Source organism: Arvicola amphibius, chromosome 2 (assembly GCF_903992535.2).
Source record: "Arvicola amphibius chromosome 2, mArvAmp1.2, whole genome shotgun sequence".
Classification (NCBI taxonomy): Eukaryota; Metazoa; Chordata; class Mammalia; order Rodentia; family Cricetidae; genus Arvicola; species Arvicola amphibius.
In genome coordinates, this window is record NC_052048.2 from 153776917 (window position 1) to 153790063 (window position 13147).

Below are 13147 nucleotides of genomic sequence, written 5' to 3' on the forward strand. Positions count from 1 at the left end.
CATTTTTTATTCAAGATTTCCATCTCCTCCCCTCCTCCTCCCCCTTCCCTCCCCTCCCTTCCACCCATACCCCCACTCCACCCCTCTCCAAAGACAAAGAGCCATCAGGGTTCCCTTCACTATGTTAAGTCCAAGGTCCTCCCAGCTCCCACTAAGTCCAGGAAGGTGAGCAACCAAACTGACAAGGCTCACAGTGAGCCCGTCCATGCTGTAGAGTTCATGTTCATTGCCATTGTCCTTGGTTTCTCAGTCCTCCTCCACTGTCAGCCACATTCAGAGAGTCCGGTTTGGTCCCCTGTTCCATCAGTCCCATTCCAACTGGACTTGGTGATCTCCCGTTAGATCTGTCCCACCGTCTCAATGGGTAAAAGCACTCCTCGCGGTCCTGGCTTCCTTGCTCATGATCTCCCTCCTTTTGCTCCTCATCAGGACCTTGGGAGATAAGTCCGGTGCTCCTATGTGGGGCTCTGTCATTTTCTCCACCCAATGCCAGGTGAAGGTTCTATGGTGATATGCAAGATATTCATGAGTATGACAATAGGATCTGGACATTTCTGGCACCCTCTCCTCAGCTGCCCAAGGAACTAGCTGGGGGCGTCTTCCTGGACACCTGGGAACCCCTCTAGAGTCAAGTCTCTGCCAACCCTAGAATGGCTCCCTTAACTAAGATATATAATTCCTTGTATTCCATATCCACCCTTCCTATATCCCAACCATCCTATTCCCCCAAGCTCTTCCCATCCTCCACTTCACACTTTTCTCTCCCCATTCCCCCATCCCCCCATCCCACCCCACCCCCATGTTCAGCAATCCCACTATTGGGAATTTACCCAAGAGATGCCCAATCATATTACAAAAGCATTTGTTCAACTATGTTTATAGCAGCATTATTTGTAATAGCCAGAACCTGGAAACAACCTAGATGCCCTTCAGTGGAAGAATGGATGAAGAAAGTGTGGAATATATACATATTAGAGTACTACTCGGCGGTAAAAAACAATGACATCTTGAATTTTGCATGCAAATGGATGGAAATAGAAAACACCATCCTGAGCGAGGTAACCCAGGCCCAAAAAGATGAACATGGGATGTACTCACTCATAATTGGTTTCTAGCCATAAATAAAGGACATCGAGCCTATAATTTGCAAAAAATCCTAGAGAAGCTATATAAGAAGGTGAACCCAAAGAAAAACATATAGTTATCCTCCTGGATATTGGAAGTAGACAAGATTGCCTCCATTCATATTATTAAGTACACCACTGTAACTAATTTAAATATAAAAGAAGTGGATCAGAATATAAAATTGTTAATATATCTAGGACCAAAGTACATTTAACTAATGCTGTAACTAATGAAGTTTTTTTAATCATGGTTATGTTTTTCAGCTTATCAATTCCTCCACCCCCCCAAACAGGTGTGATTCTGACATTAATTGTCTTAATTTACAAATGACTACAAATTGACATTTACAGTAAATTGGGAGTCACAGTAGTCTTTATAATAGTGATGATTTTAGTTTAGAAAAATAATGTGGGATTATATATAAGGCTTTCTATATTTTTTAGAGAAGAAAATCCTTCAACATTGTAAGTAGTTATCATGGGGCCTTTATCAAGGTTTTCAATTTTGTTATGTTTTCAAAAGTTATTAATGTTTTGTCTTACAAAGTTTAAATATTAACATCACATTACTGAACTTGTTAGTTTTAGTTATTATTTGTTGACGTCCATTTCTTTTCCAGGTCAATAATAGCTATTCTGTAATACTCAATTCTGACTTTTCTTTTTCAATTATGCATATCTTTTTTGTTTGTATGCCCATATAGTTTCTCAGATCACGAGTGTGCTGCTGATGAAAAGTAGCTCCCCAAGTCTAGCACTATGTGTTGGTGAGCTAAAATTTGGTTGACTTCTTAACTGTTAGACCACCAGAAGCTGGAAGTGAAAGATAAATTGGTCTAAGAAAATGTCATGAGTTTTATAATTTGATAAGGGCATAAAAAGCGTATCTTCTGTAAAGATAAATAAACCACCAAACTTCATGGTACAGAGATGTGCATTCTAATGTAATAACATTTACTATGGTAGAAAAACCTAGTAGAGAGGAAGTGAGACTCCAGGAAGCCTGAGATCATAACATGGAGAGCAATGGCAGGACTGCTCAAAAGAAGGCACTCAGGCCCATAGCTTTCACGACATGCTAGGGAGAAGGGAAGCCCAGGAGGTTCTTGCCATGTCTGCCCCTGTGTGGACACTCTCTCTGTCTGTACTCTTCGTTTACTCCAAAGCAGAAAATTGCAATTATTCCAGTAATGCATTTAAAGTTTTTCCTGGAGTGGGGAGGCCATAGACACATTGCCTTCATTATTTACCTTCATTCTTCTTTATGTTTCTATTACCATATATTTTAAAAAAACTTTTTAATTCCAGATTTACTTAAGATTTTGAGGGAAGACTTGCAGAACCTTTTTAGACGTAATTTAGATGCTTAATAAATTTTGAATTGAATTGATAATGACAGCTTTTATTCTAGATATTGATTGCGCTTTGTAATAGATATAGTCCTGTCTTTCAAATGCTCTTCAGTGTCCTGGGTGACTTGATAACCACTTTAGTTCCTTTGCAGATAGGCACATTTTTTATGGCTCTATCTGAGGGTCACACAGTCTTCTGAATGACTTCAGTTTGAAAAAGACTGTCACTATCTTATTTGTTTTACAGCCTTTGAGCAATATGTTAATAGCTATTTCTTAGAAAGAGCCAATGAAAATTTAATTTAAATCTATATAAAAGTAAAATGACAGATGACAGATGAGAGCAGTTTAGAATGGAAATCAATTTCAGAAATTCTATGATTAAGATTTAATTATAGCATCGATACAGTATACACATGGGGCTAGTATAGTCCATACTGTAGGACAGGTTCAGTTTTGGGATTTGGCAAGATAGTTTCAGTGTGTTTTACTCTTGTTTGACCCGGAAACAAAGCATTGCACTAGTTACTATTTTCTGAATAAAAAGTTTGATGAATATTACCAGTAACGCAAAGCAGTCTATGGCTACTGATTTCTCTTAAAGTGTAGAGATTGACAAAGTGACTCATACATTTTTAATTTATAAGTTACTTTTATTTGGATTCAGTTATCCCTTTTTAAACATTTTGATTAATTTTAAATATCAAATGATTGTTAGGAGAAATACATCAGGTGATGGGGAATAACTTACTAGGTAAGAGAACTTGCTGAGCAGGCATAACAACCTGAGTTCAAGCCCCAGCAATCATATGAAAATCCAGGTATGGCTTGTAGGCTGCCAACCAAACCAGCTTCAGTTTCAGTGAATAAGGAGAGAGATGTAGCAGAATATTCAGTGTCATCCTCTGGATTCTCTGTGGGCATCACAGATAGACACACCCAAAATATGCACCACACTCTTAACATACACATACACTTATGTGAACACACACAAAATTAAAAGAAATAAAGAAGAAATACATCACAGTAGTTTTTCATCGGGATATGTAGTTTAGGATATTGAGTGGCATCTTTTCTGTATTATTATTTACTCTTGACCTTTTGCTACAGGTGTTCAACACATACTCCAATGAAGACTATGACAGGAGAAATGATGAAGTTGACCCTGTGGCCGCTTCTGCTGAGTATGAGCTTGAGAAACGAGTGGAAAAGCTGGAACTTTTCCCTGTAGAACTGGAAAAAGGTATGTAGTAAGGAGGGTGCTAATTTCTTTCAAAATAATCACACAGAAACTGGATTAATTAAATCACTGCTTGGACCCATTAACTCTAGCTTCTTATTGGCTAGCTCTTACATATTAATTTAACCCATTTCTATTAATCAGTGTATCACCATGTGGCTTACCGGCAAGATTCCAACCGGTATCTCCATGGCTTCTCTCTGATCCTGCCCTTCTTTCTCCCAGCATTCACTTTCGTTTTTCCTGCCTAACTAAATTTTGCCCTGCTATAGGTCCAAAGCAGTTTCGTTATTCATTAATGGTAATCACAGCATACAGAGGGAAATCCCACATCATCTCCCTTTTCTGTTTAAATAAAAAGGGAGGTTTTAATTTTAACATATAACAAAACAGTTATCAAATAAGTATTCCAGTTACAAATTTATATCTGTTTTATTTTTTATCATAACTAAGGATAACTATAACTATCAATTCTTCAACTCCATCAAAGACTCTAGAAGGAGATATATAATATTACCTAAATAAACAGAAAGTGCATTGTAAGCAACTTCTAAAGTTTTAAAATTGACAGAGACATCTTTCTGCCTGGACAGTCACCCAAAGTTCCTCTGTACCATTGGGGCGTCCCTCTTCAGCATACAGGCCCATAGTATCTAGCATACTTTTCCATGAAGCAAAAAATTTCAAAGGCAGTTCTGCCTATATTGACAGTTTATCAGTCACATTTTTCTGTGTCCTAAAGAATGTCTAGCAGACTCTTTCATGAAGCAGGAACTCTGAAAGATTATCTCAACTTTAGGCAAGTTCAGAAGTCATTTCTCTGTGGGTCCTGCATGCCCAGTTCATCAAAAAGTCCAGGCAAGAGAAGTTTCTTGCCTAAATGTCTAAACAAACTCCCTAAGGAGCCTCTTCAATGTCCATCTTCATCTTGAAGTAATTAGTGCTTCCAGGAACAGATATGTCTCACTGTCATGAAAAGATCTATGTTCTTAAAACATTTTAAATGTCATATTCTGAAGGTCTCTGAAAGATTTGAAGAATAACTATTTAACTGAAATATATCTTTATATATCTAGAAAACCTAACTAACATGACTACAAGTTTGACTATTGTTGATGATTATCTGTTAACCTATATTTCTTAGTTATACTTTACATTTTCAAATGAGCTGGACAAACACAATACCTTAATCAACAGCAGAAATATACATATAACAAAATTGACCTTAAATTTGTATCAATAAACCAAGATCCATACCAATGCAGATCTGTATATAGCATATCCCCTTTAAATGTAAACAAACATTTATAGACAATTTTTGGGAAAAAATATGGGTGTAGTTCTCCTTCAAACTTCTTTCTCTTGTTTATTGGGTGAAGTATTTTGGGGGGGGTGTATTCACAGCAACCTTTCAGGGGCTCTTGGTGCATCAAACCATATTAGTCTGGAGGCAATCCACAGGTTCTCATCCTCTGTGGAAACAAAAGAAGAACCTCTTTTCCAAAGCAACATATCCTTAGACCCAAATTCTGAAGTCAAGATACTTTTGTAACATACATGCTGGTTTAGTTTAGCAGCCCATATAATGAAATGTCTCTCTGTACTTAGCTCGTTCACAGTCAAAAAAATTCAAAGAAAACACAATAATATATATAATCCAGACTGTCTGTGAATTTTCCATCTTTATGTGGCTTATTCTTTCTTTACTCCTTTTTAATCTATGACTGTCTGTATTCTGTCTCTTTAAAGATTTTAATTTTAAAAAATTACTTCTTTTTATACCTCTCTATTTTCTTTTTCTTCTCTCTCCCAAGCCTATGTACATTTATTCAACACTGTGACCCATTAGAGGTCTTTTCCATCTGAATTTGTCTTTATTGCATATCTGTAATTCTTTACTGTTTAGTAGTACTTCTTAAAATGCTAAGCACTTCTTAAAAACTTAAGCTGCAGCATTACTAGGATATATGGTGCTGCCTGCTTGCTCCACACAGTCCCATGGCAGAAGTCCTTTGGTGCCTGAGACTGCCAGGTGAGAGCCATCCTTACCACCTTGACTCTGATAACCAGTTGTCAGTTGTCCCATGCTGCCAACAATTTCACTTAACCAAGTTGGAATTACTTGAGCAGCTGGTACCCAAAACAGGTCTTATAGTAGTGCTAGCAGCATCATGATGTCATATCAGCCAGGTGGAGTTGTTGTTGACGCATACAGAGGAAAAACCCATATCAACGGTGGAGAAGGATTCTGGTGTTTTCATCTTCCTGTCTCTGAGAATGACATGGAGTGGCTTTTCCAGAATGGAGCTTGCTAATAAGAACTGAATAAAGTTTGTATCTCTCCTCAAAGTTTGCCAAGTTTTGAAAAAGGTTGATGCAGATTCTAAGTAGATAATTTGTTAACGGATTCCATTATCTTACCAGCTTCCAAACAACCCCCTTTGTCTTCCAGTGATGATGATTCAGATGGGAGGTATGCCAGCTAGTTTTATGTGCACTTGATACAAACTGAGTCACTGTTTGAGAAAACGCCTCAATAAGACGGGCTGTAAGTGGGCTTATAGAACATTAATTAATAAGAAAGTAGGAAGGCCTATTCCATTGTGGGTAATGCGATCTCTGGACTGACGATCTTGAGTTCTACAAGAAAGCAGGCTGAGCAAGCCATAGGTAACAAATCAGTCAGTAAGCAGCTATCCTACATGGCTTCTGCATCACCTCCTGCCTCCAGGGTCGTGCCCTGTTTGAGTCCTTGTCCTGACACCTTTGATGATGAACTGTGATGTAGAAGTATAAGGCAAATAAACCCTTTTCTCTCAATGTGGCTTTGGCTGTGTTGTTTTGTTGTAGTAATAATAACCCAAACTAACCAAACTAAGACAAATTGATACCAGGATCATGGGATATTGCTATGACAGACCTGAAATTTATTTTTGGGAGGATTGTGTGTAGAAGGAAGCGGCGGGCTGTATCCCGCCACCCGGCTAGCTTTACCCAAAATAATTACACGGAAACTGTATTCTTTTAAAACACTGCCCGGCCCATAGTTTCAGCCTCTTATTGGCTAATTCTCACATCTTTCTTTAACCCATATTTAGTAATCTGTGTAGCACCACGAGGTGTGGCTTACCAGGAGAGATCTTAACCTGCGTCCATCTCAGAGAGGAGAAGCTTGGAGACTCACTATGGCAAATGCCTGAATCGTCTCCCCCACTCTGCTTCCTTGTTCCCACAATTCTGTTCTGTCTACTCCGCCTACCTAATTTTCTGTCTCTTAAAGGGCCAAGGCAGTATCTTTATTAATAATGAAAGTAACACATAGACACTCCTCCATCAATTGTGGAAGGATTTTGAAATTTTAGATTGAAAAAGCAAGAGTAATCCAGACTAAGATGATGATGATGGTGATGATGATGATGATGATGATGATGATGTTTGTGTCCCACTGCTTTGTTGGTATTACCAAAAGGACTGATGAGGTAAGAGCTGGTCTTGAGGAATATTTTTCTAGTTTCCTGGTTTGCAGTGGAGGCGGTATGCATGCATAGTAGTTCAGAATGTGGTGGTGGAATGGGCTCTCTCTCTCTGGAAGCTTAGGAAGATTTGGAGTGAAGATGGTGAGATTCAAGAAGCTTCACATAGGAAAACTCCAATCAAAGACTGAAAAGGAAAAAGAGAAGAGGGAGCAGATGATGGTCCTGCGTTTCTCCCTTGGAATGACAGTCTGCATACCACAGAAGGCATGGATACATGGAGCTGATATGGCCTCTGAGAACCTGCACTGTGCCCTGTGAGCAGAGCATGGACAGATCTGAGAAGCCTTCAGAAAGGGCAGAGCAACCAAATGACTGGAGAATCCAAAAAACAAAGAAAGACTCAAGGATAGTAAATAGTCGCTTCAAAAAGACATTCTTAAGCACATTATCAACAACAAATAAATTGATTTTTCAATTGAAAACTTTGACTTCAGAAGATGAGGTGACAAGCATAGCTAATGTTGAGATTCACATTGGAGACCTAGAAGATCCAATATAAGAAATGTCCGCAAACCTATTTCAAATGATAGCAAACACCTAAGAAACCCAAGAATGCTACATAAACTGTGGCAACAGAAGAGAAAAATGGAGCAATAGAAGAGATATATAATTCATAACAGAAGAGCATTCTCTTAAGAAAAGAAAATGCCATGTGGATCCCCAGTAAAGTGGAGGAAATCTTAATGAATAAAGCTAAATTAACAATCTTATAGAATACCAGTTTTAAAAAATAATAAGAAAAAAAGTTAAGGTCTTTGAAATGACTGGAGTCGGGTCCTTCCAGCCCTGAAAGCTGTCATGCATTCTACTGTCACTGTCCACAGAGTGTGGTGTGCTTCTCTTGGGGAAAGAAAAGATTTCGCTAATACCTAAAACTGTAAAGAATACAAGTTATCTAAGAAATTTGCTTTCTGTTAATCCAGGAAGCAAAGGCACAGCCAACTTGTTCAAGACACTAAAGATGAAGAAAAGAGGGTAATTTTGTATAAATATTAAACATAAGACTGAAGATACAGTGTTGACTACCCAGCACTTCACTGGACCTGATTCCAGTTGAAGGACACTTTCATTAGAGTTACAATGAAGTGGAGAGTGATTCCTTCATTTTTTTATATTGAAAAAGAATCTTTGTGTCTCATATTTCTGATAAGAGACAAACATGACAACAATTTAAACATTCACCTGGGGCATGACAGTGTATCGAGCCAGTAACACTGAAGTGCATTCATGCAGCAGCGTGTGTGATTGTTACATAAAGAGGAAGTCAGGGAAGTCTTTAAGCTATGATTCCATTGGCTTGAATTCAGCTGAGAGAAAATTGAGCATCATATTACATAAGGATATGGGATACATCTGTGATTAAGGTGTTTTTTTTTTATTGGTTAGTGTTTTTGAGGTAATTATGGATAAAATAATTAGTTTCACTGTCACCGAGAAAAAGGAGCGTTGGAAGGTGTATAATAGTTAGCTTTATGATGTGGCTATTTTCTATGTATTTGGTAGTGCCAAGACTTTTCTTTCATTTTGTTGTTGCAGCCCAGGTTGCCCTTGAATTCTATGATAGCACCTGCTGGTCTCCAACTTGTGATCCTCCTGCTTCAGCATACCAAATGCTAGCCTAGTATCATACACCTCATCCAGTTTGCCTGAGTTTTCTGGTTTGTATTTGGGGTTTAAGTAGTGGCTTCACTGTGTATTCCAGTCTGGCCTGGAATTCCTTATTCTCTTCTCAGTCCCCAAGTGCTTGGATTACATGTTTTTATCACTAGACATACTTTCTTTCTTCTTTAACATGCCTCACAGATAAAGAGTGAAATAAACCATATTGTTTGTATGTATTTCACTCTAAAATTTAAAGTAGAAAACTAAACTATAGAAAATAACTAAAAGAAATAAAATTATTAAAAACTTCACTGCATTTCTTTCACAAGTAGATCTAACAGGCAGAAAACAAATGAGGAACAGACTAATATAAATGCATCCATTTAAATCTATCTCTAAAGAGAACATATTCAGCTAGTAGAACATGAGATTTTTAAAAAGAAAAAGCCCTTACATTTAAACAAACATTATAACCTCTTTACTATCATAATAATCTGGAAATTATAAAATTCTTAGATACATACTTGATAAAAATTGAAGCTGTTATTTCCAACTGTGTGGGAAAGTGATATCTTTTCTTTTTTGCATTTTATATTTTTTTTACTTTTTTGTCAAAAATCAGGAGTTCGTAGGTGTGTGGACTAATATCTGGGTCTTCAATTCGGTGCCATTGGTCCTCCTGTCTGTTTTTATGCCAATACCAGGCTGTTTTCAGTACTGTAGCTCTGTAGTAGAGTTTGAAGTCAGGGATTGTGATGCCTCAAAAAGTTCCTTTATTGTACAGAATTGCTTTGACTGTCCTGGGTTTATTTTTTTTTTCCATCTGAAGTTGAGTGTTGTTCTTTCGAGGTCTGTGAAAATTTTTTCTGGGATTTTGATGGCCATTGCATTGAATCTGTAGATTATTACTTTAGGTAAGATTGGCTTTTTTACTATGTTAATTCTACGTACCCAAGAGAATTGGAAATCAGAAAGTGATATCATTTTTTAATGTACAATATACAGTAAAAGCCTCCCTCAAAATAAAAGTTATACTAGCATGTTTCTTTAAAATAAACATTTAAGAAAAAAACACTTGTCTGAGAAGTCTGAAAACGTAAATAAGATACAATTTTTTAAAGTTTCAGATGGGCTGGGTGGTGGTAGCACATGCCTTTAATCCCAGCACTCAGGAGGCAGAGGCAGGTGGATCTCTGTGAGTTCGAGGCCAGCCTGGTTTACAAGAGCTAGTTCCAGGACAGGCTGCAAAGCTATAGAGAAACCCTGTCTCAAACCTCCCCCCCCCAAAAAAAAAAGTTTCAGATGCTTATGTTCAAAGATTCTTAAAAGAAATAAAAGAAATAGCTAACAATTTGATCAAATGTACAGTTCAAACTGTGTTTTGGTGTTTAAGAAGTTCTGGAAAAGAATAGTAGAATCATCCCAACCCTGTGATTAATTGGCTTCACAGATAGGCATCAACAGTAGGGCAAAATAAAAAAGTAATAACTCTTGATCATATAGCTGTTGCTATGGAAATCTTATTTTTCTCTCTGCACAAAAGTTTTCTCTTCATAATTTGATTTTTAATAATTTAACAGTTGTCTGCTATGCATTGTTTGCTGACATTTTTTCTTTTAATGTCCAAAGGTTATGTGTCCCATGTCTGACCCAGACAAATATGGCACTTAGCTGGAGTAGCGGCAGGCCTCCCTCCTCTTCTGACTGATGGACAAACGTTTGTTTTAAATAACATAAAAGAGATATCATGTAGTGAGATGCCTGGGCTGATAAACGACTAGGTGCACGGAGGATGTTGCCTTCCGTCTGGACCTCCACAGCACAGCATGTTTGAGGGAGCACAGAAACAATGATACCACCTCTCTGTTTTTGGAAGTAAGAACACAAGCAACCACATTTCTCATATTACTATGCAGTTGTCACCAGAATGGGTTTTGAAACTATGAAATGGCACTGACATCTATGATCAAAAAAGCATGAAATTTAAGAAATAAAACATTCTCAACAGAAACAATTACTTAGCCCTAGCCCCTGAGCTAGGAGGATTTTGTCCATAGAAAAGGGAAGGTGGACAGGCGTTCTGTTCCAGCACAAAAGGAAAATAGCCTCTAAGTGGGTAGCTGATTATACACAGCTGACCACACAAGTACATGCTATTAAAAGACAAGTTAATTTACCATTGCATTTAAATTTACCAGTTGCCACAATAAAATAGCATTAATAACAGTCAATTATCTTTTTATTTTTCATATTCTGTTTGGATCTTTACCCTATTTTTTATTGATTTTATTGATCTATGCATTTTTTTCTCTGTTCCCCTGCCCTCTCCTTCTACCCTCTCCCAAGGTCCCCATGCTCCTGATTTACTCAGGAGATCTTGTCTTTTTCTACTTCCTATGTAGATTAGATCAATGTATATCTCTCTTACGATCCTCATTGTTGTCTAGGTTCTCTGGGTTTGTGAACTGTAGGCTAGTTTTCTTTAATTTATGTCTGAGAGCCACTTATCAGTGAGTACCATAGATGTTTCTGTTTCTGGGTCTGAGTTACCTTAATCAATTTGATGTTTTCTAGATCCATCCATTTGGCCGCAAATTTCAAAATGTCATTATTTTTTTTTCTACTGGTCATCAAAAGAACAAATAAGCCAATTAAAAAAATGGAGTACAGATCTAAACTCTCAACAGAGGAATCTAAAATGGCTGAAAGACACTTAAGGAAATGTTCAACATCCTTAGCCATCAGAGAAATGGAAATCAAAACAACTCTGAGATTCCGTCTTACATCTGTTAGAATGGCCAAGATCAAAATCACCGATAACAGCTTATGCTGGAGCGAATGTGGGATAAAGGAAACACTCCTGCATTACTGGTGGGAGTGCAAGCTGGTACAGTCCCTTTGGATATCAGTATGGTTATTTCTCAGAAAATTAGGAAACAGCCTTCCTCAACACCCAGTAATACCACTTTGGGGTATATATTGAAAGGATGCTCAATCGTGCCACAAGAACATGTGCTCAACTATGTTCATGGCAGCTTTGTTTGTCATAGCCAGAACCTGGAATCAACCTAAATGTCCCTTGATTGAAGGGTGGATAAGGAAATGTGGTACAGTTACACAATGGAGAACTACACAGCAGTCAATTGTCTTATAGGTCCTAAAGTAGAAGTAACTGTTCATGAGTTACTATTTAATAGTTCTGAGGTTGGTTGTCCTGCTTGAACACCTGTGGTCATGGCAGAAAGTGTTGCATGGCTTGGATTCAAGTCTTCCTTGGTACTTTTTACTTTTCTTTTTTTTCCTTTTCCTTTTTTTTTCTTGTTCTTTTTTGTCTCTGTATCAGTTAAAATTACAAAGCCTAATACCTAATACAAAGGTACACAAACAGCAGATTGTCCTAGCCACCAACTGGTCTAAGAAAAGTGACCAATGAAGCTGCAGTGCTGAAACAAGGTGAAGCCCCTGCCCCTGGCTCTTCCGTCCTTAGTGATATTATCTTTAAAAACTCAAGTCGTTCTTAAAACCGTGACGCACAAGTCTGATGTGGCACACACCTCTCATCACAGCACAACGTATGAAGTTCAAATCAATTTTTGTCTGTTAAGTAAGATCATGTTCAAAACAGCATAAGACCAATGACAAGACGGGAGAAACTATAAATACAGCGACATAAGCGACACAGAAATGAAAAATCGTAAAATTAATAGTGCAAGGTTTTCTCATCAACTAGATCCAACTCTTGAAAATTTCGACTGAAGGCAAATTAGTAATATATGGTAAATAAATACAAATGAGCAGCGTGAGAGTTATCAGGCACTGAATTTCTCTGACACAAATGATGAGTACCTAGAAATGATTTATTATTTTCTAGCATTACAAATTATCCAAATCAATGTAACGGATTGGCAAGTTGCCATAATAGTAATTGAAATAGTTTATATTGCATAAAACATGAAAACATTTCATTAGAATGGTATCTACAGGTAAAACGTTGAAGTGCTTCATACCCAGATGGCTCCATGGGCATAAAGAACACACAAAACCAGTGTTGTTTAGACCCCCCTTTTTTTCCCAGATAAAATGAAGGGAACTAAAATGGCACATGCCACCAAAAATCCCGTAAGAGATTTTACCCAATACTAATAGACTATTAAAAAGCAAAGGCTATAGCACCTACTCAGAGTTTCAGAATTGTAAGTGAAATAAAATGTTAATATGATAATGTACTCTAAAGAGAGTACATTAGCGAAAATGGAAAAAAGGTAGTCCTTTATGAGCAAAGTTAATTCCATA

General features: G+C 37.5%; 1 protein-coding gene across 5 annotated transcripts in view; it reads left to right on the forward strand.

The window, feature by feature from the left end:
* Ppp1r9a (protein phosphatase 1 regulatory subunit 9A) overlaps positions 1 to 13147 on the forward strand; it is a 296952-nt gene that overhangs the window by 167890 nt on the left and 115915 nt on the right. For all 5 annotated transcript variants that reach the window (XM_038320888.1, XM_038320892.1, XM_038320891.1 and 2 more), the window contains exon 2: positions 3587 to 3719. In XM_038320888.1, coding sequence (XP_038176816.1) covers positions 3587 to 3719 — 133 coding nt within the window. The remainder of the gene's footprint in view (positions 1 to 3586; positions 3720 to 13147) is intronic.